Genomic DNA, 25603 nt, shown 5'->3' with positions numbered 1-25603 from the left:
GCATCGGCTGCGTTGGAGGCGCCGGACGCACGTCAAAAGCGTCCACAGCGCAAAAAGCTTCAAAACGTGCCGCACAGGAGGCACCGTGGGACCTCTGACGCTCCCTAAAAGCACGTCCACCATGTATTGCCTATGTAAACCTGATGCTGTTTATGCTTTGGACACGTGTGGTGTGAACATGCCATTAGTGTTTACAGTTTTCTAGCTGCTGCAGAGCTCTTAATATTTTCCTTCCTTTGTCTAAATACAGAAAGTCTGACTCCTCTCAGGCTGGAAAGACTCATTCATCCAGAATAACAACAAGGGTTACAGACTTCAGCTTTAACATGAGTCTCTTGTTGGAGAAGATAAATGACTTTACGACCTTTGAAAGGTTAGTCAATTTTAAGTCGAATCCCTGACTGATGCAAAACTTTGTTTTAAGTAGGTACGAGTTTTAATTACCTTAAGCACAATATAAAAATGATGAACAACTTTGATTTGCAGAAAAATGGTAAAATAACACAGAAGACAAAATCCCCAGAGGACAGGAATAAAAAACACTCCCTAGACCTACCTGCTTCCCCACCCAGCTGAAACATCATTTAAAAAAAAAAATCAAACATGGTAAACCCCAATGTTACCATAATCAGCCCAACACATTGAAAAACAATTGCCCACAGGGTTGGGATGTATTAGAATATAAACAAAACACAGTCATAATGTCAGTAAAATAACTTGGGTAGGGTGACCATGTTGAGTTTAATGGAAAAAGCACAACAAAGAGTGTCCGGTTCAGTCGGACAGTAATTTAAAACGCTGTGTTTTCATTGGTCCAAGTACAGTACAGCCAGGCTGGTTTGTGAGGATTTAGTACGTCCAATATCCAACTTGGAGAAGCCCAAACTGGAGTAAAGATAGTGGAAGGTGCTCGAGGTCCTCCATACTGCTAATAATCAGTGGAGGACTGAGTGAATAAGTTAAAAACATGATCACACCCTTGGAGCAGTGGGGAAACACATCCTGATATTTACAGTGAGAGCAGTGTGCTTTCTATTACTTCTGGAGCTAGTTAATGCTGTTGTTGCCACATCTGGAATCCATAAGAGGCCTTTTCCACTCTCCCCCCTTTGCTCCACCAAACAAGGTGGAGTGAAGCAAAAAGAAGAAAAAAAAGGCCAAGCAAAGGAATCAGAAACAACCTTAATCTGTTTTACAAACCACACTCATCACAAAGACACACTGATCACACTCAAAGATAACTGCTCCTTACTCTGTTAGAAATAGACTGTAAGTTATCTGCTTGATGGTTATAAAAAAGATAAAAAAGTGTATCTTTAAAGTCACCACTGAACGTCCAGTTATTCTCTGTGATAAATCTCACATTACTTGTGGTGTATGAGTCTGGGCTGTTTTATAATGCTCCGTCTCTCTCATTCCAACCAGCCTAAAGGAAGAGAAATCCCTTTAACTATTTTCACTACTGCTGCTGCTGTTGTTTTCAAGGCTTGGCTTCATCCAGTGTCTGATCCTGATCAACCCTCAAACATAAGCTACATCAAAACAGTTTCCAACGACATTTAATGCACAAATCTGACAACTCTTAAGTTTTCTTTTATTAACTATTTCAAGCTTTGTTTCAAACAGGATTCTTCAGCAGAAGTTCAGAAACAAAAGACTAAAACCGCTGTGCAACACAGACAACACGTGCATAACACCACTAATTTCAACCATTAAAGCTGATAACCAGAGTTTCTGAGAAATCAAATTTTATGTATGATTCTTATGAAATGCGAAAAAAATACCCTCACTAGTCTTTTACTATGGTTTACTGCCAGTGGTCATTTATATACATTAACGTATATAAGTCCCGCCTTCGTCCTATGGACCCCTGTGCAAATAGAAACGACCGCGCCCAGCCAATAGGCTTTGAATTCCTGTTTTTGAGACTGTCAATCAAAGTGAATGTGGAACTGTGCACGGAAACAAGGCCGCGCGTCACAACAGCAACCAAGTAAATATGATTGTGGCTCTTACCTGACCTATAGACCTATATCAATGCAACCCGATGCAACCTTGTTATGTTCCAAAAAGTAGAGGTGTGGCTTCTGGTAAATTGGGAGAGGCAATAGGAGGAAGTGGAGCTGTTTAGGGCGGGACATCGAGAAGTTTCTCTGAAACTCCGGATAGCAGCTTTAAAGGTAAATGCAACCAGTTCTGTGACGTGACTGAGAATAAAAAACCTGTCAAAAAAAATCCAAGTGTGTGATGTAATGTGATCAGGGACTTTCCGTGTTGGAAAAGAACCAGCAAAAAATGTGCTTCACAAATGAGTTATAACATGTTTCAGCAAGAGGTGAACCACCGGCCCCAGAACATCCAAAGGATCCCCAAAAGCATCCGTGTGTGTAAGTGTGTGTGTATAGATAAACACACTAATGCTGGGCCATGTCAACAAACTCATGTAGACAAACAATGGACAAAATAACACAAGCAATCTATTTATAAAGTAATCTAGGCAACTATACAGTTTATAGACACAATGTGATTTACCAACCTGTCATCTACTCATTAGTCAGCAGCATGTTTACCAGGCAGATAATAATGAACAGCCTTTTGATCGATTCAAATTTGTGGACTAAAATAATAATAATAAAAAAAAATATTTCTTCTGAACTATTTTTTGTTTTGTTCTTATCTCTCTCAATTTCATCCGCTGTTCTTCTAATTCCACCCGTATTTTCTCACATATATGCCATACTTTAGCTAATGTCATCATGTGCGTGCATTGTTGTGTTCATGTATATTGCACGGGAATCTCCTACTCTTCCACTAGCAGGTAGCAGCAGGTAGCACCGAAGGACTTCCGTCCGTACCTAAAAAAGGACCCAATTCGGTGCCCATCCCTGGTCACAACACATTTCTACTCACTGTTACTGAATGTTTGAAACGACTGATCAGAAGCCTTTCATTTGAGGACATGACCCAACACTGGCAGAGTTTTTAAATTATTTAATATTTGAGATATCTTACCTAGTGGCAGATTCTTTGCAATCAAACAAAAATGTTTTTCCAAGTTGACGTTGGCCTACCTGCAGCGTCTCCAGTGTCCGTGCTCTGAGCCCTCTTGATGGCTGGGTTTGATGAGTGGGAGCTGTATGGGTACAGTGGGTTTCCTGCATCATCCTGCTGGTTTATCTGCGTGAGGTCATGCATGCTCAGGCTACGCAGCTTATCAGTGATGGCTCCTTGACCCTGGGGCACACAAATTTCTGATGAGTTTTCCCTCATTGTTTCAATCAAAAAGTGTATCTGACCATAAGTGCAGGTATGATCAAACTGAAATGCAACATAAAACCAGTAATACATAAAAATCTGCCCTCCAGACACATCAATTTATTGCAGCAAATTATTTCAAATGTATGTAATGAATGATGGGAACAATGGCAAAGACATTAAAAAGCAGCTATTATTTCAACTGAAGCAAACGAACAGGCCTAGCCATTACTAGATTTGTAGTGAGTTATTCCAGCATTGTTAATAAAATACCCGTTTTAAATTGGCATTTAACCAGTTTGAAGAAGAATGATGATAAGTGAATACAAAGATTTTCCCACATGGTGGAAAGCTGTGAAAAATGTATTTACTAACAGAATTTAATATCATTCCAGACTTGTGGCCCATTTTTAAAAGAAGACAGACAAAGTAACTATTCTATGTTTTAAAAAGACAGCTAAACCAATGCTTCCACATGTTATTTGCTTTTTTGATAATCTATTGAGGTTATTTGTCTTTACTGAATAATCAATTTGTTTATATTTATAATTTTATATTCTTAACACATCTCACAGACTATGATGTTATAGTCTTTAATACACCAGTTAGCTCCTACCAAGTAATTTGATTGGACAAGAGATATTTCATGAGTGCTGATATAGAGCAACAACAGCATTGGGACTTCTTACAGACATTATCAATCCGCTGTTCAGGCGTTTTAATAACAGTTAGTCGACTGTCAGTTAGAAAATGTTTATGTGTTGCCTGGAAACAGCCTGGTCTCCCTTCCAGTTGTGGACCTATTTGTTTTGGCAGCGCCAAACTGCACGACCTCGAGTGTGATATTGCTTAAATGTCATAGGTCTTCAGTACACCTACTGGTGACGCTTGGACATGTTATCAGTGATGGAGTTTTTTGGGTCTTCAATCAGACAACCTTGGCCAAGATAGGGGTGATCAGTAAGCAGCTTGTGTTCCTCCATGGATACCCTCATGGATACCCCCATAGATACCCAACGGATGTAGCCCCCAGCATGTTCTTGGTGATCTCGTCTGCAGTCCTTCTATTCCACAGAGTTTTAGTGTTGGTTGTAATGTCTTTCTAGCCATTGCTCTTGCATTCTGTGATGAGCTCTTCATATTTATATCTCCTGCCCTCATTGACCTCTTTAATCCGGTCCTGCCAAGGGCAGTCAGTTCCAAAAGAACCACCTGCTTGTTCGGATCTGTTGTTATGACAATAATTAGGCCAAGTTCCATTGGTTGTAATGTTGGCCAGAACCTTGAGCTTCTTTCCAAAGTCAACTTAGAGCTGCCAGTGACGAGCATTGGAAAGGAGCTCTGATATGGAGCCTCTTCTCCAGCTCTGACAAAAGTTATTCATTTCTTGGAGACATTTGGGACTTTTATCTTAATCAGCATGCAGTTGTACAGGCGTGAAAATAATTTCTACTCTAATTATTGTTTTAACAGTTTTATTGCATCCGTGTAAGGTGTCCTTACGATAGTACCGTACTGTAAAGAAAATGAATAATACAATCCTAGAATACTCTCGTGCAGTGGTTCCCAAAGTTGGGTACGGAACCCCCATGGTAGAGGTGGGCGATATGGAAAACAAATTTATATCACAATTTTTTCTTGGTAAAATCCTGATTGTATCCATTCAGATCATTTGGACTATTGTAAAGTTATTTACCAATAAAACAAACCAATTCACCTACTTAAAATGATCATCCTAAATAAAAAAGATCAGAAGCGCGTAAACGGAGCATACTTCTGTGCTGATTGAGCGCTTAATAATTCTTCGGTGAGCGTGTAGTACTAACATGAGCCTGACTAGCAAATGGTGTGATATGGAAGAGGAAAAAACCTTTAGATATGCTGTTTATGGGCCACAGACATATGGCACAGACAAGGCACCGTATGAGATAAAATGTGCACTACAGACGGTTCTACATTCTCCGGGATTTGGCAGATCGTCTTTTTGTTTTAATCATTCACGATCAAATATAGTCAGATCGTACACCCTTACCACAGGGGTACGCAAATTGTCATGGGGTGCATGAACAAAAATTTAACGCAATTTGACAACATTGGAAACTAGAATATAAATCGAGCAGCAGTCAGGAGCCTCCTTGCATTGCTACAAACTACACATTGGCCTCTGTAAGACTGATCTCTAGTGGTGAGAAAACTAATTACATGGCCAGTCACCTGCTCTCACATAGACTTCCATGAATCTCAGTGATTGATTTACACTTGTCACTGACTGTCACTCATTCCATCATGCATGGCTAACCGAGGAACATGTGTAAGTGGTTCAAACAGATTAAAAGTCCTTCCACATGAACTGCTAACACTAGTCAGCCCACAGCTGAAGCGTCACCTGCCAGCGACAGCAACACACAATATTCAAGGTGTACGGCGGACCAAGATGCTAGCAGTGCTACATGTGGATAGCTGAGCTACTAGCATGGCCATGGACAGCAGCTAGGAGTCAAATGCAGAGACCCCTCATGCAGCCTCAGACAGAAAAAAAATCCCATCCAAAAATACAGCAAATATGAAATTCATCCAAACATTGCAGAGTTCTGTTCATCCTCTCACCCTCACTCTTCTCATTAAAGCTGTAGCGAGTTGTATTTCACAGTTTTAGGGTGATGAATATGTTGCAATTCTGCTATATGTTCAATTAACAAATGTTTAGTAGATTTATTTTTCCAAAACAAACAGATTTGTTTCTCACTGAAAATGGCAGTAAGTTAATTCATTAACTAAAACAAACAAGTGATAGCTCTGAATATTATATTTTCTTTGGTTTCTAGAACCACAAAACTGTCGACCTGATAATTGAACAGGTTAAATCTCATGATAAAGTACCCAGTCTTCTTAGAAGCGAATTCACTAAAGGTTTAGGGCTATTAAAACATGTGCAAACCTCACTCAATGCGCTAATAAGTCGTGCAAACCCTAGGTAATCAAGAGTGCGAGGCTGCTGCACGTCGCAATGCACCCTCAATCCATTTAGCGTGTTTCCCTCTAATGAACATGTATAGTAGGCAGAGCTCACAAGGAGGAGCAAAAAAATGGGAGGAGGACATGCAAATAAGTTAATGCAGTGGGCGCAATGCAATTCATCAAATCTGGAACTGTTTGCGGTGATTGCTTTAGCACAGTAAAAAAGTACGACTGACAAGCAGGTGCAAACACACACGCAGAGATCCGCTGCAGTAAATGTTAACACAAAACACGGCAGAAATGAAAAAAGGCTCCAGTTAACCTTTCCAGTATAAAAAACTAATTCAAACAAAAACACAGTCATCAACATCCCCCGCCAGATTGGTTGTCATTAAAACTCACAACCTTCTAAGAAGAACTTAGAGGTATACATAAGAAAATATTATCACTATTATGACATCAAAATGTAAAATTACTAACTATCTTAAACGTTTCGAAGAAAAACTGTCCCCTTTGAAGACACCTTGAATATAGTAAAGAAAAACAAAACAAGGGCAATAACTCCAGACAAAAACAATTGCACACTTTTCATTTTTGAACTCCATCAAGGTATTGATACCCTCTCGCCACACACCGAATTTGGTTATCCTATCTTAAACAGTTCCTCGCAGCAGGTAAAGAAACTGCGTTACCAAAGGATTTAGGGACACAACTGGTTAACCACCCTTTATTTCAGATCTTAGTGAATCCATCTCCTAGTGTACTGGTTCTTTGGATGACTACCAAGTGTTTGATCACAGTGAACTTGATATTATAGTTCTTTCATTACATAAGGTAAAGTGGTTGTTTTGATTTTCATCTGCATAGTTTAAGTAAAAGTTTTCCTTTACAATTTGCCCTAACCGAGAAATGTCATGTTACATAGAAAAATTTAAATCACTTTCACTAACAATATAACTAAACGTTATTGTTAATAATCAGGATGTGTACAATAAAGTGGCGTGGCCATACCAGCCAGTCATTGCCCAATACCGCTAGATCTCGGAAGCTAAGCAGGTCTGGGCCTGGCTAGTAGTTGAATGGGAAACCACTGAGAATTCCAGGTGCCACAGTGGGGTGGCAGTCACCCCAGTGGTATCTGTCATTGTGTCCTTGGGCAAGGCACTTTACCCACATTGCCTAGTATGAATGTAGTGCTTGAGTGAGTGTTGGTGGTGGTCGGAGGGACCGATGGCGCACTTTGGCAGCCTCGCTTCCGTCAGCCTGCCCCAGGACAGCTGTGGCTACAACAGTACCTTACCACCACTAAGTGCGGAGTGAAAGAATAATCCCTTAATTCTGTAAAGCGACTTTGAGTGTCCAAAAAAAGCGCTATATAAAATTGATGCATTATTATTATTAAAGTTTGTATCTTAACAGTTAATTATATAATCAATATAAATAATGCTCAACGAACTGCTAATGGTCTACACAAATAATTTCATTCAACATAATGAAAAACACCAAACTTTTATGGGAAACAAACTATGGAAAAACAAAATACAGGGGAAAGAGAAATCAGGAAATTGTCAATAGCTTAAAATAAAAAAACTGAACATCTGGGATGTAAACAAATTATTGTGCAAATAATTGGTTACAAATCCTTTTGATTCTGTTGCCAGACACTGGTACCAGAACCAACAAGAACAGTTTTTACCAGAAAATGGAACATTAGGAAACATGAAATGGAAAAGAGTTATTCTGGCCATGCTGCTTACACTGACTGGTTTTACCTCCCAGATCAGCTGAGGAACAGAAACCCTAAAGAAAAAAGAAAGCCAGGGCAAAAAGGACAGGGACAACAAGTTAAAAGAGGATCAGATCAGAAGTTGGTGCAGATTCACACATTTCCATCATCATGACCAGAAACAATCAAAGTACCTTTTTCTTTCTCCAAGATTCATTTTCTGTTCAGTAATGCAAGAACTTGCTGCCATTAATGAGATCAAAGCTAATTAATGCTAATCAGTGCACTTTTGTAGCAGTGGGTTTAGCTGAACTTTTCTCTGCCATTCTCTGAGAAGCTTGACTAAATAGAGCCACTAGAAGAAGCTGATGCTTCAGAGTAAAAAGCATATACACAGATCAATGTAAAACAATTGTGAACTGATACTGATGGACTTCAGTTTAGGAGACACTTGCCTTGACAGCTGCACTGACGGCAGCCGTGGCAGCGATGGTCAGTCCCTGCTTGCCAAAGTTCACCATGGTCTCATAACTTTTCTCTTTGGCCTGCACAATATACTCATCTATTTCCTGTAAGGGGGGGAAACATTTTTAGTAAAAGCTTCATCAAGTAAAAAGCAGGAGGACTGTGCAACGCTCAGAAATACAGAAATGCTGAATGAATGCATTACCCGCTCTTTGGAGGACAGCAAAGGGTGGAGACATTTCTTGTAAATCAGACTGGCTCCTCTGGTGTAGGGAGACAGCAGCCAGATGACAAACGCTACCTTCATCTCATAATACAAGGGGAACCTGGACAGTTAACAGACAGAAGGTCACATTGACAAAATGTCAGGATGGTGTGTTTTAGAATAAAGGAAACCATGAGGTTCGCACCCTTAGCAAAGAGAAGCATTTTGTTTTTGCACCAGGTAGGGGCCCTCAGGAGCTCTAGTCACCAATGAGCTCCATCTAAAATCTGTTTTACTTTCCAGGATTCTCTACAGTGAGCTCTGTGGAGTACTTCTGCTTCCTGGGGACCATCATCACTCAGGACCTCAAGTGGGAGCTGAATATCAGCTCCCTTATCAAAAAAGTACTTGTACATGTACTTCCTGCGGCAGCTGAAGAAGTTCAGTCTGCCAACAAAGATGATGGTGAACTTCTACAGCTCCATCATCCAGTCCATCCTCTGCTCCTCCATCACCATCTGGTACGCTGCAGCTACGGCCAAGGACAAGGCCAGACTGCAGCGTATCATCCACTCAGCAGAGAAGGTCATCGGCTGCAATCTGCCCTCCCTCCAGGACCTGTACGCCTCCAGGATTTTGAGGCGTGCAGGAAAGATTGTGGCCGACCCCTCCCACCCCGGTCATAAACTGTTTCAATCTCTCCCTTCTGGAAGGAGGTTTCGGTCCATTAGGACCAGAACCTCCAGACACAAAAACAGCTTCTTTCCCTCTGCCACATGAACACACCCCAAGTCACCCACTGAACCCCCCCCCACGCGATCACCACCTCCATGATGACATTATCTGCTGCACTGTATGTATATATATATATATATATATATATATATATATTTATCCTTTATTCTCTATCTATCCTTTATTTATCCCTCATCCTTTATATTTATCATTATTATTATTATTGTTGCTGGGTTGTTCTTTGTTTTTTTTTTTTATTTTTTTTTGTTGTTTGTTTTGTGCACCAACTACCAAGACAAATTCCACGTACTGTCCTTAAAACTGTACATGGCCATCAAAAACATTTCTGATTCTGATTCAAAGATAAACTCAGATGACAGATGTAGTTAGTACTTAGTAGTGTTAAATACTGCTAATGTAATACAGTTTTAGTATTAAATTCACCATCTTTAAATGTTTATTTTCACTGAAACTTTGTGACAAATGTTTTTACGTGCGATAAATTTGGTGTATGGTCAGTGGTATATATACATATAAACATATATATACATATATACATACACACACACATACACACATATATATATATACTGTATATACATACATATATATATATATATATATACACACACAGTATATATAAACTCTTCCTCACCCACCGCGGGCGGTCTCTTTTTCCTTCAAGCTCAGGTCCTCTACCAGAGGCCTAGGAGTGCGTAGTATCTTTGCTGTTCCTAGCACTGCACTTTTCTGGACCGAGATGTCTGATGTATTTCCTGGGATCTGCTGTGGCCAGTCGTCCAGGTTGGGGGTCACTGCCCCGAGTGTCCAGACGAGCACGGCCACCACTGATGCCTTCATCAGCTCTTCTCTGAGCCCCTGGTATTTTTCTAGATTCTCATGTTCCTTTTTCCTGATGTTACAGTTACTCGGTATTGCTATGTCAACCACAACGGTTTTCCTCTGCTCTTCGTCCACCACCACAATGTCCAATTGGTTTGCCATTACCATTCTGTCCGTCTGTATGTGGAAGTCCCACAGGATCTTAGCTCGGTCATTTTCTACCACCTTTGGAGGTGTTTCCAACTTTGACCTTGGGGTTTCCAGCCCATACTCTGAACAGATGTTTCTGTACACAATGCCAGCCACTTGGTTATGGCGCTCCATGTAAGCTTTCCCCGCCAGCATCTTACACCCTACAGTTATGTGCTGGATTGTCTCAGGAGCCTCTTTGCACAATCTACACCTGGGGTTTTGTCTGGTGTGGTAAATCTGGGCCTCTATTGCTCGGGTGCTCAAGGCCTGCTCCTGTGCAGCCACGATGAGTGCCTCTGTGCTGTCATTCAGTTCAGCTCTGTCTAGCCATTGGTACGATTTCCTGATATCCGCCACTTCAGTTATGTTTCGGTGGTACATCCCATGTAAGGGCTTGTCCTCCCATGACGAAACCTCCAGCACCTCATCTTCTGTTCCCCGTTGTCTGAGACATTCACTGAGCACGTCATCTGTTGGAGCCTTGTCCATGATGTACTTATGGATCTTGGATGTTTCATCCTGGATAGTAACTCTCACGCTCACAAGTCCTCGGCCTCCTTCTTTATGGCTAGCGTACAGTCTCAGGGTGCTGGATTTGGGGTGGAACCCTCCGTGCATGGTTAGAAGCTTTCGTGTCTTAACATCTGTGGTCTGTATCTCATCCATTGGCCAGTTTATAATTCCTGCAGGGTATCTGATTACTGGCAGGGCATAGCTGTTTATTGCCCGGGACTTGTTCTTGCCATTGAGCTGGCTTCTTAGGACATGCCTTACTCAGAGGTATTTGCCGTAGCCGGTTTCCTTGTCACCTCTTCGAGGTTGCCATTTGCTTGTGGGATTCCGAGGTACTTGTAACTGTCCTCAATGTCTGCTATTGTTCCTTCTGGGAGTGAGACCCCTTCTGTGTGGACTACCTTCCCTCTCTTAGTCACCATCAAACCACACTTCTCTAGTCTGAATGACATCCCAATGTCTGCGCTGTAGATCTGGGTGGTAGGAATCAATGATTCTATGTCTCGCTCAATCTTAGCGTACAGCTTGATGTCATCCATGTAGAGGAGGTGACTGATGGTGGCCCTGTTCCTGAGTCAGTATCCATAGCCAGTCTTGTTGATTATTTGGCTGAGAGGGTTCAGGCCTATGCAGAACAGCAGTGGGGACAGGGCGTCTCCTTGGTCTATGCCACATTTGATGGAAACTTGTGCAAGTGGTTTCCCATTGGCCTCAAGGGTGGTTTTCCACAACCTCATCGAGTTTGCAATGAAGGCTCTTAGAGTCCTGTTTATGTTGTAAAGTTCCAAGCATTCAATGATCCAAATATGTGGCATTGAGTCGTAGGCTTTCTTGTGATCAATCCAGGCAGTGCTCAGGTTAGTGTTTCGGGTTCTGCAGTCTCTAGCGACTATTCTGTCAACTAGGAGCTGGTGTTTGGCACCTCTGGTATTTTTACTGATTCCCTTCTGAGCTGTGCTCATTTATTGATCCATATGCCCGCTTATCTTAGCTGCTATGATGCCAGACATGAGCTTCCACGTTGTGGAGGCAGGTTATTGGCCGATAGTTGGATGGGACTGTACCCTTTGAGGGATCCTTCAGGAATATATATATATTATTATTATTTTTTTTAAAGGCTAGGTGGATTTTTGTAAAATATGCCTTAAAGGGCCCATGTTAAGCTAAATAGACTTTTCTGTGCTTTAAACATCATAAAAGTGCTATTTGGGCTTCATACACATGCCCAAAGTCTTTCTTTTCATTGATTCCCTCAATCGTTAGAGGGTGATTTTCTCCTTTCTTGCTGCAGGGCGAGCCCAAACACCTCGCTCCAATTTGATGACGTGTTTCCACTTTGATGACGAATTTGACACGGCACTGATCTGGAGAAGCCACGCCTCCAGGAAGCTCTCTGCCGTGATTGACATGTAAACAGACACACCCCCAAAAGGGAGCGTGTCAGCATCCTTCGCGCAATGCTATGTATGTATTTTTTACAATCAATGTACCGGCGAACACCACGCCCCCACACTCTGTCTCGTGTTTATAAAGCAGCATGAACTCGGCTATGGAGTGGGTGGAAGGAGGGCGGGTCGTCCTCTGGCCCTACGTCACCGTACGAGGAGGAGAAAGTCAGTGTCCCATCTATAGACACACCCATTAATGAATATGCATAAGTAGGACACAAATCAGCCTGTTTGTGTAGAGTTGCTCAGAAAGTCACTTTTCAGAGGCTAAAACACTGGAAAACAGGCGAGTTTGGGAAAATAAACCTCAAATACTATGTTTTTGGGGTTCTAGAACAAATGGAGATGGGTGAAAAATAGCATGATATGGGACCTTTAATTGTTATATTTTACAAATGTTACATGTTATAAGATTCGTTAAAAGTCGTTGTTACTAGCTAGTAAAATAGGAAGATGATCATTTTCTATGAAATGTGTTGAAAATGAAACTCTTGCATTCATAAGGAGAAATAAAGTGTTTCATGTTGAAACTTAACCATTTCCTACCTTTTTAAGTTTAGCTACTGCTTCTTACCCTCTAATTAAAGTGAAACTGCAGTATCTAAGAAGTGCTTTTCAAACTGGTATCCCTTCGGACTACACAGTACCTATGAAGTAGCTCACAGTTTCAGAAAGGTTGGTGACCCCTGCACTAGGCTAAATGTTTTACAATTTAACCTCCTTGAACATTTAAGATGGCGTACAACCTGTCTGGACTTCTATTAAACAGATCAGCCATTTTTTTAGGCTTGTTTGTTCTCGTGCCATTTGTTTACATGCATAAAAGGTTGAAATACCCATCAATGTTAAATAATTCCCTTTATTACAACTAATAGGTGGCCAAAGGCACATTAAAGTCACCAATGAGTTTCAGCAGTAAACAAAGTAACTGGACTTACCATGCCAACGTTAGGTCTGTAATAGTTTCCACAAAAGTGTAGAGGGCAAAAACTATCCAGTACATCATCCATCGCACCTAGAAACACACAAACGCCAGGTCTTTAAAACATCTGAGCTCTTTTAGCCAATAAACCTTAAGTACAAAAAAGCCTCTCTTCTCTAGTAAGTAGATCAGAAGTAACATTACCATGAGGTTCATTCTGCTCGTACATGCAGCTTTTAACAGCCTTCAATATGGCAACAGCTTAGCTTACATATTGGAATTTCACTTTTGATAAGAGATAGCAAAAGAAAAGCAAAAGCAAGTGTGGATGAAAGAGAGTAGACAACTTCCACAACTAATGAATGAAAACTAGAAGAAGTCAGAGAGAAAAAACACGGCCAGGATCATTTAAAGGTGGATTTAAACTACGGTTGGGTATCGATTCAAATTTCCCAAATCGATTCAATTTGATTCACGATTCTAGATTCGATTTACAATAAACTTCTGATTGATTTTTTTGAGGGAATCCGTTTGGGTTAATTTAAGGAATATTTTTTTCTAAATATTGTGCCACACGTTCTCAACTTTGACAATATTAGAGTATTTAGAACCAGTGTAATGTGATTCTTGATTAATGCTGAAACAGAAGATTTCTTGCCTCAAAATAGCTAAAAAAAAAAGCCTCGAGACATTCCTCAGCATCCATGACTGAGCCCTAACCAGATGACTAATATTGAATACCCACCTCGTCATCAGTTTCCATTGATATTCATTTCAGCACCTCCTATTGTTGTGCGTGTCATTTGCTTCTTTGTTTTTTTGTTGTTTTTGTCGTCCATAAAGAACTGATAATAGAATGAATTTATTATCTGTTTATCTAAATTTTGACCGCACATATTACACATGTAAATATGTCAGATATGACAGCCTGTCCCTAGACAGGCTGATGTGAAAAATGTCACAACAATAAGACAAGGCGAATCACAAAACAATATACAACAGGACAAGGAACAGAGGGATCACAAAAAACAGTAACTTCACATTTAAATGGAACACTAGGAACACAACAACTATCAAGGGAATAGACAGGACAGAGGGCAGGATGAAGAAAAGGACAGGGGAAGACCGGGGAAAGAAAAGAAGTTCCACATACTCAGAGTTAGTCAGTTAAAGGAGTGCATACAGATCCAAAAAACCTACAATTTGAGATTAGTGTAGAACTATTCTGTGACTATGTTTCACTGTCATCAGGAGAAACAACAGAGTTTGAGATTTTTTTATGCTTCTGTACTGTGTGAATATTAACTGTGCAAAACTGTGTACGAAAAAAAGTTTCAAAAGCAACACCATTTTCGAAAAAAAGAAATAAAAGTTCTTGGTCAAAATCAATGCTGAAAACCAGAACAGAGAAAGAAATGATTATGCTAATTATTAGGACCATTGCATTTATGGCTGTTTGTACAAACGTCACTGAAATTAAAGAAATACAATTGCATAAATGCTTCTAAGATATATTGTACATTTCAACAATACACAATATAAAATTAAAAAACAAAATAAAATGTCTAATATGACCTTAATCAGGTAATTAAAATGAACTTTTGGGTCATTTTAGGCCAAAAACTTTTGGTGGCTGAATTTTCAGTGCATCGCTATTGGAAAACATTTATTTTGATGAACGTGTATCTCCCAAATGTAAAATTCAACAATCACGGAAATATTTTGTTTAATAAAGTGAACAAATTTCTGTGAGAAAAGTCCTTAACGATGGACAGTTAAGGTCCATTTAGTTTTAGGTAATAATTGAGGTCTGAACAAAGAAATTATCTTTTTTTTTTTTACCAAGTTTCATAGTAAAATATTGAAGAATTAATTGCAGTTATTTGTCCAACAAACTCTTTCCTGCAGTGCACAGAATGAAGAGGAGAAAAAACAACATTCTTTCTCTTTGTGTTTTAGGGCATTCTGGTTCTTCTGCCGGGATTTCCACATAAAAGCATGGAAACCAGCAGCAGGCTGAGGCAGGCAGTCACATGACCGGCTGAGGTATTTAGTATTTAGTATTTACCAGAGCAAAGCACACAGTGACTCAAGCTAATAGAATGACTGTGTGCATGTGTGCGGGCGAGAAAGCGAAAGGCAGAGATAGATGAGACTTTATATTATCTATTGTCAATAGTTTTTTGTGCCATTTTCAATGCACTTATTATACTGGTTTACTTGTACTAAGATCCTACACAAAGTGATTTATTCACCCACCTATATTTATTATTTATACTTTTGCATTAATTAGTGCATTTCCTATATCAAAAAATATGTATACAACCCTGTTAGAGCCCCATATGTAACAACAATAATGTAACAATGACCAGATATGTGACAAATAAATCCCAAAATGTTACAACTGGTCAATAATGTAACAAAATGCTTATCCCAAAACATAAAAAGTTTTGGGGCAGGAAGATATAATTTCCCCTAATCATTTAATCACATCATAGAGTGAGTCAATGACTTATGGATTAAAAGGCTTATTGCTACAATGTAGAGAGTAGTATCATACACATATATATGACATTTTTGATAACTTTGGTAAAGTTTGTTCACATAAAAGGCAAAAGGTTTTCACGTTATGGTTTTTTCTTACATTATTGACCAGTTTTAATATTTTGGGTTTTATCACATTTTTTTCATTGCACATCGGCTCTAACAAGCGCTTCAGTTAAAAACAACAACAAAAAAAAAAAAAAAAAAAAAAAAAAAAAAAAAAAAAAAAAAAAACAACAACAACAAAACTAATCAGGCTCTTGAGCTGTTTTAGGAACATGTTTGTGCAGATTTTATTTGGAAAGAAATATATGATTTATTATTCTTTTAAGGATGACCAATTGAGTTGTGCCATTTCATTTTTTGAGGGGGTTCATGCTCAATCTAACATGTTTTTTTGGATGGTGGGAGGAAACCTGAGTACCCAGAAAAAAAAAAACATGCAAGCGCGGGGAGAACATGCCAACTGTATACCTTCTTGCTGTGAGGCAGACGTGCTAACCCCTGCACCAACTAATTGGAGTGTAATTGGAGAACAAGGAAGAGGGACACACGTTCAAACACATTCATAGATACTGTAGATCTAGGGGTGGGGGTCGCGATGTAATGTCCGTGGCAAAATGTGGGTCCCAGGTTGAAATCAGTTGAGAACCTCTGGTCTATGACACAATCTCACCAGGAAACATCGACCCCCCCATCGACCTAAACTTATTTGTTTAGCATGAATAAATGTTACCTCTTGTCTTAATTTTGCCTTTGTGTAATTACAGCATTGCAGTTGATTTAAAAATGATCTTATACAAACTGTATTGTTTTGATGTCATAATTTGCCTTAACACACAATGCATTGTATCAATTTTTGAATTGAGAATTGGTTGAATCGAGAATTGGTTGACTCGAGAATTGTGACCCAAAGAATCGGAATCGAATCGTGAGACACCCAAAGATTTACATCCCTAGATAGATCTGCTGAGAACCCGCTCCAACAGGTTCTGTCATGCTGTCTGCACCACCAACATCAGCTGGAACCAAACTGCCTTTAATCAGAACAAGAACCCTGCCTCCCAACTCTTTAGTGCATCCACAGAAAGTGGATAGTCGGCATTGCCAATGCAAAAACAGTTTGCATGCAAACATGGCAATAAAACCTCTGATTCTGATTAGGTCGGCTATTTTAGAACAGAAGAACATCTTTAAGCTGAACTCCAAATCTAGTCTCCTCTATGGAATCAGAACAGTATCATAATGAATGAACTCTTGCACGGTTTTTCATAAATGCACGCGATCTGTTTCACAAATGCACACACTCTGTTTCACAAATATATATTTGTTTTGCAGTTGTATTTCAGATTCACAAATGCACACGATCTGTTTCACAAATATTATTTTGAGGCACACTTGTAATATAAATCCACAGATAATGCAAATTGCTGAATGTGCATTTACAAACCGCTTCTGTGCTGTGAAACCTCTGTGTATTTGTGAGAGAAATCTCTGCGGTGAATTTTGAGACTGCCCTGACGCCGCGGGTCAACGAACGTCACCATTGGCTGATAAAACTGATTGACAGATTCATCAGCCAATCAGGTGTGTTTGCTTTCAGCCTATCATATGGCTTCTTACAATTGCAGAGCTCTGATATTTGCTCATGCGCAGTGTTCAAACAAGACAAAGACGCGCTACAATGGCGGACAGAAGAGACAGCATTGAGAGCCCGAGTCATCCCCAATCTGTAATATGCTTTACACCAAACGCGTTTTTTGCAGCACACGCGAAGGAGAAGCTAATTGTAGGGGTGTGTGACCACCGGGAGCTGTATGACACGGCTTGTTATTTTAACAGGGACCAGGACCAGGAAGGATTTGGTGTGGAGGAGAATCAGCGAGGAGGTGGAGCAGCAGGTAAATGTTCTCTCTGTAGTTTTCATCTTTGAAAGTTGGCAGTGAGCGAGGATAGCATTAGCTAATGATAGCATTAGCCGCTAACACCAGCTTTTTTCACTGATGGTTTATGAGAGGAAAAAAAAGTCAGGAGAAGCGTAGTGGGTCAGCTGCAGGAACATCCAAACGGTGGAAATACCCTGTGGTCATGTCCTTCATCGACCCCTTTGTTTCACCGCGAGAGACAAGCAGCAACATGGGGTAGAGGGTTGAGGAAGACAGGACCGCAAAGTATGGTCAACCATCAGAGACTGGAGGTTTGTTTATCAGTGCAGACATATAGAAATATATACCAGGTTAATATTCAGGCCTTTATGTACCACTTCTTCTAGTGGGGGTTCTAAATCTAGTATAATGATTTAAAATGTATAGTAATGTGTTTCATATATTGTGTTTGCTGTCACTCAGAGGTAAACAATCAAATGAGTGATGGAGAAGGACAGGGAGGGGGAAGAGATAGTGTTCAGGGAGCAGAAGATGGTGATGGTGCTGCAGCAGCATCTCCTGCAGAAACAAGTGCAGCCAAACCATCTGATATGAACATGACAGAAGTTGTTTTGCATTCTGTTATAAATAAAATGTATCTATAAATGCTTGGTATATCAGTGATGACAATGTTGATCATGACCTAATTTAATGTTTAATTAAAATATATCTATGATTTTATTTAAGTAACAGTGACTTGATTATATATATGTTTGTTTGGTTTTTTTTTTTTACGAAAAAAGAGCAAAGAAGAGGGCCAGCCAAGGCTCTCCAAGAGAGGTGGAGCAGCTTATCCTACAGACCTTCAGGAGACCTCCTCCTCACCACCAGCTCTGACTGAGGATGAGATGTTTTTGAGGGACCTGCTTCCTACCCTGCAAAAAGTGCCACCAGAATTTAGGGAACGTTAAATTTCAAAGTTATAAACTTCTTGATTATCATCCGGTAACACTAAATTTGGAGGATTTTAATTAGGTTTTTGGATGGGCTGGGGTGGGCGGCACTCTTTGCATGGCAGGAACCACATTTTGAATAATTGTTTATACTAGTTTGTTTATTATGTAAGTATTATAATATTGAAGTAAATAGTTTGTTTAAAATTGAGGTATTATAATGTTAATGTACATGGTGTTCTTTCAGAATTGTTGATTAAAAACACATTTTGAAGTGTACTTTTGCTTTCTTTTGAATTTCTATCAATGCGTATTAACAGCTATGTGTACACCACATCAAGGTTATATATTTTGTTCATACAAGAATATATAGTTACCTCATATTGAGTCTCTGGGAGACCTTTAATGCCTTAAATTAATTTCAGAGGTGAGGTTTCTTGGATTATTTCTTTCTGGTTAAAAATGAAGCTGACAGACGTTTCTCCCCCCATTCTTCCATATTTATTATACACATATTAATACAATAGGAAGTTTGCTCTATAGAAGTAGGTGGTTGGCTCTTAAAATAGTCATTTTGGGTGTGCTGGTGCAATATGTCTAGCCATGGAACGGCTCCTGCAGAGAAGTACAATGTGAAGACCTCTCATCCATAGCTGTTAGCTGTGGTCCTGAAGGAGTCACCTGTGGCCAGGTATCTGCACAGTGAACAACATAAAAAAGCTCAGATCAATTGATAATCAGATATATAATGTGGGTGTGTGTACGTGTGCATAAAAGGGGGAGAGATTAGAGCGAGAACAGACCTTATCTCCCAGAATGTGTTGCCAGATGACAATAATTAACAGTAGTAAATAACTAATGATTTATGAATTATTAATAATATGAGTTAAAAACAATAAATATTATTAATGAAACAAGCCTCATCTTCCAGAATAGGTCTCCAGAGGACAAAAAATAACAATAGTAAATCATTTATTATAATGATTAACTTTTATTTTAATTGTAATATATTTATGATAAAGACTATAATAAAGCAGGCCTCATCTCCCAGAATAGGTATCTCCAGAAAACAATGATTTTAATAATTCTGCTTTTAAATTCCCTTGGGATTAATATAGTATCTATCTATCTTAATGTGTATTTAAGAGATGTGTCTGATGAATCATGGCATCTTCGGTTGCTTATGAAACTTACCGGAGACAGACAGACAGTCGTTCGGCTGCAGAGACGGAGCTCCGGTAGTTGGTATCCTGCCGGGACATCCGTGGGCCAATCCAACCCAGCAGGTCGTCGAATCGGGCGCTGCTCATTCACAGGTAGCGCTGGAAGCAATCATCATCCAGGCGTAGCTCCTGAAGCAGGCAGTGAAGCTCACCGAGTTGGATGTGGCGCTGGTTAACCTGGTGAAGCCAGGAAAGCCGACGTTTCTTCCCCTTCCGAGGGTAAGGAGCAGTGAATTGACGGGGGTCCTCCATAGTTGATAGTGGAAACAAACAGAGCCTGGTTGTCGCCTTTTTGGGAATCTTGTGGGCGGAGCTTCGCTTCAGACACGAATATGAAGCAAATAGGGAAACATTTTTTGATCCTGGAAATCCTGCGGAAGGTTTCGTGCGACAGACTCGAACGGTCCCGCAGAAAACGCATTTGGTGTAAACGCAGAATTACAGATTGAGGATGGCTCGGGCTCTCAATGCTGTCTCTTCTGTCTGCCATTGTAGCGCGTCTTCGTCTTGTTTGAACACTGCGCATGAGCAAATATCAGAGCTCTGCAATTGTAAGAAGCCATATGATAGGCTGAAAGCAAACACACCTGATTGGCTGATGAATCTGTCAATCAGTTTTATCAGCCAATGGTGATGTTCGTTGACCTGCGGCGTCAGGGCAAGTCTCAAAATTCACCGCAGAGATTTCTCTCACAAATACACAGAGGTTTCACAGCACAGAAGCGGTTTGTAAATGCACATTCAGCAATTTGCATTATCTGTGGATTTATATTACAAGTGTGCCTCAAAATAATATTTGTGAAACAAATCGTGTGCATTTGTGAAACAGATCGCGTGCATTTGTGAATCTGAAATACAACTGCAAAACAAATATATATTTGTGAAACAGATCGTGTGCATTTGTGAAACAGATCGCGTGCATTTGTGAATAACCCTGCAAGAGTTCATTCATTATGATACTGTTCTGATTCCATACTCCTCAGCTAAGCTCTCAGAGTCCAACGTGACCTGGGTGACTGGGAAGCATCACAGATACATACTGTAGATGTGTAAAAGGACAGGACACCGAGAGACAAGCTTGTCACGCAAACACGGATACCTCAGACATAAAACACACACCAAGAACAAGGAGGGGCTTCCCTTCTGGAAGAAACTTTCAGAGCCAAAGCCGTCATGAACTTGGTCATCTCTAGCAGGGTGTGTTACACTAAAAGTCACAGAAAAGCAGCCATGGGCTGGTTTGAGCTTTACAAGAAAAACCACCAGACAACTTATCTCTATTTTAATTTTGTTTTTAACAATAACCAGTTGCATGTTCAGATGCTGAAATTAGTGTTCACTGTTCTGGCTCCTTGGCATTCCTTCTGAGCAGTGTCAGAGAAATGCTAAGTGCAAACTGCTGCTCATCAAGGAAAAATCTGTCATATCTCCTTATTATTTTATGCATTGAAATAGAAGCAGATTCTTCACTATGAATGTTCAGCTTTTAAGTAAAGAATTAGCACTATAACCTGATCTACCAATAACTAGCACTATAACCTGATCTATCAATAACTAGCACTATAACCTGATCTATCAAAAACTAGCACTATAACCTGATCTACCAATAACTAGCACTATAACCTGATCAACCAATAACTAGCACTATATCCCGATCTACCAATAACTAGCACTACAAACTGATCTACCAATAACTAGTAGCACTATAAACTGATCTACCAATAACTAGCACTATAACCTGATCTACCAATAACTAGTCGCACTATAAACTGAACTACCAATAACTAGTATCACTATAAACTGATCTACCAAAGACACATTGTTCACAAATCCAGGAACCATCCACCACAGTTGGCACCTTTTTTTTTTCCTTGTTCAGCCTCATCATTAAGTATCCACTGAAAGCGAGTAGAACATGTTTTACATATTAACAAAAAAGTTGATGCTCTTTGACATGTTAGTACTGATTAATCAGTTCTCGTACTTTTTAACTATATGGTTGTGTAATTTGGTTAAACCATAACAAGACAAGTTTGCATTTTAGTTGTTCTACTTACATATTCCTTGACATTTTTGGTCTTGACAGCTTTATAAGAGTAGTATGCCGGGTAGAGAGTCCCAAACACCAGCCTGCAGGGAAAGAATACAAAACCTTTACATTTCTAACATTTTTAAAATTGAAAATCATCGCATCAGTCTTCCAAAAGGTTCTCTGAAATTAAAAATAATACAGGATCAGAACTGCCTGAACATTCTCCGGTACCGTTCGTTTAGAAGGAGGCGGACTGGGCCATGATTTCCTTTTTTTGGCTGTCTGGAAATCATAGACCTTGTAAATGTCATTGGAATCCATGAAATGGTAAAGCACAAAATGATGAACAATGTAACAGATTTATTTGATGAGATTATTGTGAGGATCAACCGCATTTTTCTTTCTGAGCCACAGTTAAAATCTCTTTTTTCTAAAACGAACGTTAACAAATTGTTTGGCAACTATAGAAACTTCCTACTTTCAGAAATAATGTGAAGTGAACTTTAACTGTGATTCAGTCAGTAAATTCCATGGTATTTACTTTCAGAAATCAAGTGACGTAGCTGGTGATCTACGATAAAACAATCAATCCTTCAAAGTTGCTTCAAAGTTGGAATCTTTGTCTGCAGAGGATCTGATAAGCCACAAGAGTGGGGAAAAATATTTTTGTTAGAGTTTGGGATTAATCAGTGGAGTTGAGCATGCAGGACAGAGGTATCCGTTTATTGAATTCAGGTCTTGAAGAAGAAATTTTGAAAGAACTTTTAACTCATAGAAATAAAACTGAGACTGTTTCCAACGTAACAAAAACTTTACACTAAGATAAAAAAGTGTGGGAGAGAAATAGATGACTAGTTCCATGACTGTGTGGAAGTTAAGAGCAGGACACTCCCTTCCTCCAAGCCTTCTCTTTAAAACAAACTCCACCCTTAATTCAAAAGCACACAGTGTTCTCTGCAGATGTAGATGGAGTTACACTTAACAAAAAAAAAAACTTTACTCATAATAATCTTATTTCATTCTTCAAAATGTACTTTGCAGCCACATGGCTTTATGCAGGTATGTCTTTTATATGGTGCAACTCTAATAATGCTCCACTTTTAGTCACAAGCCTACAGAAAGGCCAAACCTATAGCTCATAGCATGAACACACACGTGTTAATACGAAGGCATTGTGAGTACTGTACATTGTCTTGAGTAAATTAAACACTCCCTCTGACTCAGGTTCCCGAAGCTGAAGGTGAGCCACTGCATTTACTGCTGTTGCTATAGAAACAGGCAAAGCTGCCAGAGGTTGTGTGGCTTCAAGTCATTCCAGGTCAATACATCTTACACTGCTCTGCTGCCAACAGACACATTGCTAGAGCAACAGCCAGCAATACAATTTAGGAAAAACGTATCTAGTCGATAATTAAAAGGCTTTAGGTCAAAAGTTGCTTTATAGCTGCACGGTACAAGAAAAGCTAATTTTAGCACGTCTTAAAAAATGTCCTAGCGGTATGGAGAATATACTGATGAATCAATGCATCATGATTGATTATGCATCAATTCAGGTAACAGACCATAACAGACTTAAGCCAGTTCACACAGCGAGGCTCATTGTAAATGCGTTTCCAGCAGAAGAGTTTAAGTTCAGTGTCGGTGCTCTGTATTGTGCAGTGTAAAGGGGTTTTACAACTGGCAGCAAATTATTTAAAGAACCAAAGAACAAGCAGCTCAAATTTCTCTGCAAGCTTTGACTTCTGGGAGGGGACCACATGCTCCGCCACGTAGGGAAAGTCCAGTTCATTAATTCATTCTTTTTTCTAAACAAAATTAAGCAGAATATTTTTATCTGACACTGAATATAGCCTTACATATATGACTTGTGGGAAAATATCACATGTTTACATGCAAATGGCCTCTGTAAACAAATGGTCAGAGGAATGGAAATGTCAATTCTCACACAAAATCTAATGTAATATGACAGACTTTACCTTCTGAAATGGAAATCTCTCTATAACATAAATAAAACCCTCATCCACATAATTTAGGACAATATCAAACATTTACTTCATAAATTGGGAGGTCTAATGTCTAGCAAATGACTGGAAGTCAAATCTCGCACAAAAATCTAATGTGATCTCAGTGCGTGTGTATTTTGGCGCATTTCTGCAGTGAATAAATACAAAATTAATTACAATGTTTAACTCCATTAACAGCATTAAGCATGTGTGGCAATATTTCGGAACATTTAATACCTTGAAATGTCATCTCATTAAGGAAAAGCAACACAATGTAATTATGTAAACGCGACCGAAAAGTGTAAACTGGCACAGAAAATGTTCAACTAAAATTTCTGAAATTACTCACCTAGTGTGTAACCTGACCCAGTTCAGATGAATATAAAGATATCATAAACACAGTTTTTGGAACTGATGGGCACAACTGTATCAAAATCCTCATCCTCACTTCTGAACTGAACCGGTATCACAGGTCCCAGGAATGTCAGGAACTGGGTTTGGCAACTAGCACAAAACCCTGCCGATTTGAACCCGCCCGCTGTGCAGATCAACACACTATCAACCATTTGAATATTACAATAAGATGTGTCATATGACATCACATGATTTCGATGAGTGAGTTGTCATTCCATCACTAATGTGATTCTACGGTTTTCAGCTCAAAGTGTAGCTTTCCCTCTCATAAAAGTTATGAAGGAAGAGCAGTTTTTGTGTGTTAGTGTGAATATTGTATTCATGTAATTGGTAGTAAGATTGATAAGCCTAAGATAAAACTTTCTTATTCAAAATACTTAAAATATTACCAAACCACCAGGTTATTACTGACCAGCCACTCAGTTGAAAATTTAAAAAATGCCTTGATTATGGGCGTTGCTCCTGGAGCAGTAAGACACTTCCAGTCACAGTATCCAGGCCCCACAGCAGTGTGCTACAAACACAAACACACACACACACACAATCTCTACGGGAAGCTCACCCATGCATACACCACCCTACAGACACTATAGCATGCACAGGCAAACAGCCACGAGCCCAGGAAAACCAACTGACACTCACAATCCAGGAAGACAGACACACGGCAACAAGTGCATGCACGAGCACTCAAAGACAGACAGGGATGCATGCACATTGTGTCTGTACTTACACACATAGCTTGATGAACCCTATGATTAAAACAGAATCAGTGCTTTACAGAAGCACAGAGTCACAAACATTACCGCAGCTGAACACAGTGTGCAAGGAGCTGCCAATCAATGCTCACTGACGGTTAAGAACAGGAAGTACAGGTCCCGTCTACCAGCTTTGAAAGGAGGGGCGGGGCCGACAGTGTTAACTCGTGATGCACATAGGTCCTATGACGTCAGAGAATGTCGTTCTCGGCCAAGAGCAAACATCAATTGTAACAACTAAGTATCAACCCAAAGAGGGCAGTCACTTTGACATTTTCATTAAAATACACCCAGTTTAAATAAGTTGACTAAAATGTTGAGTTGGACCAGGATCAAATCACAGCACTATTTAATACCCAAACAAATACTCTGATGTATTCAGCAGAAATTATGTCTGACACCGTCAACTGATCAGATCAATTGTCTGATCATGTTTAATGATTAAGTTTTGATCAACATAGAATAATTTAAATTAGGTTAACTTAAACTATTTTCTGTAGCTCTGATTGTTGTAGCTCTGAAGTTGTTAGAATGTATAATTATAATAACGTG

At 39.6% G+C, this 25603-nt stretch overlaps 1 protein-coding gene across 2 annotated transcripts in view; it reads right to left on the bottom strand.

The window, feature by feature from the left end:
* Nucleotides 1-25603, bottom strand: part of reep3b (receptor accessory protein 3b) — a 41993-nt gene that overhangs the window by 5719 nt on the left and 10671 nt on the right. Inside the window, exons 1-6 of one of the 2 annotated variants that reach the window (XM_028475948.1) lie at nt 24232-24369; nt 21905-21977; nt 13279-13355; nt 8610-8730; nt 8395-8508; nt 3072-3234 (exon numbers count right to left, since the gene is read on the bottom strand). In XM_028475948.1, coding sequence (XP_028331749.1) covers nt 3072-3234; nt 8395-8508; nt 8610-8730; nt 13279-13346 — 466 coding nt within the window. In that variant the 5' untranslated portion in view covers nt 13347-13355; nt 21905-21977; nt 24232-24369. Of the gene's footprint in view, nt 1-3071; nt 3235-8394; nt 8509-8609; nt 8731-13278; nt 13356-21904; nt 21978-24231; nt 24370-25603 lie in introns of those variants that run through there. The other variant, XM_028475947.1, reaches the window with a different exon arrangement.

This window comes from Gouania willdenowi, chromosome 19 (assembly GCF_900634775.1).
Source record: "Gouania willdenowi chromosome 19, fGouWil2.1, whole genome shotgun sequence".
NCBI lineage: Eukaryota > Metazoa > Chordata > Actinopteri > Blenniiformes > Gobiesocidae > Gouania > Gouania willdenowi.
Note: the sequence above shows the minus strand (reverse complement) of the source record. Positions and strands in the feature narration are given on the sequence as shown.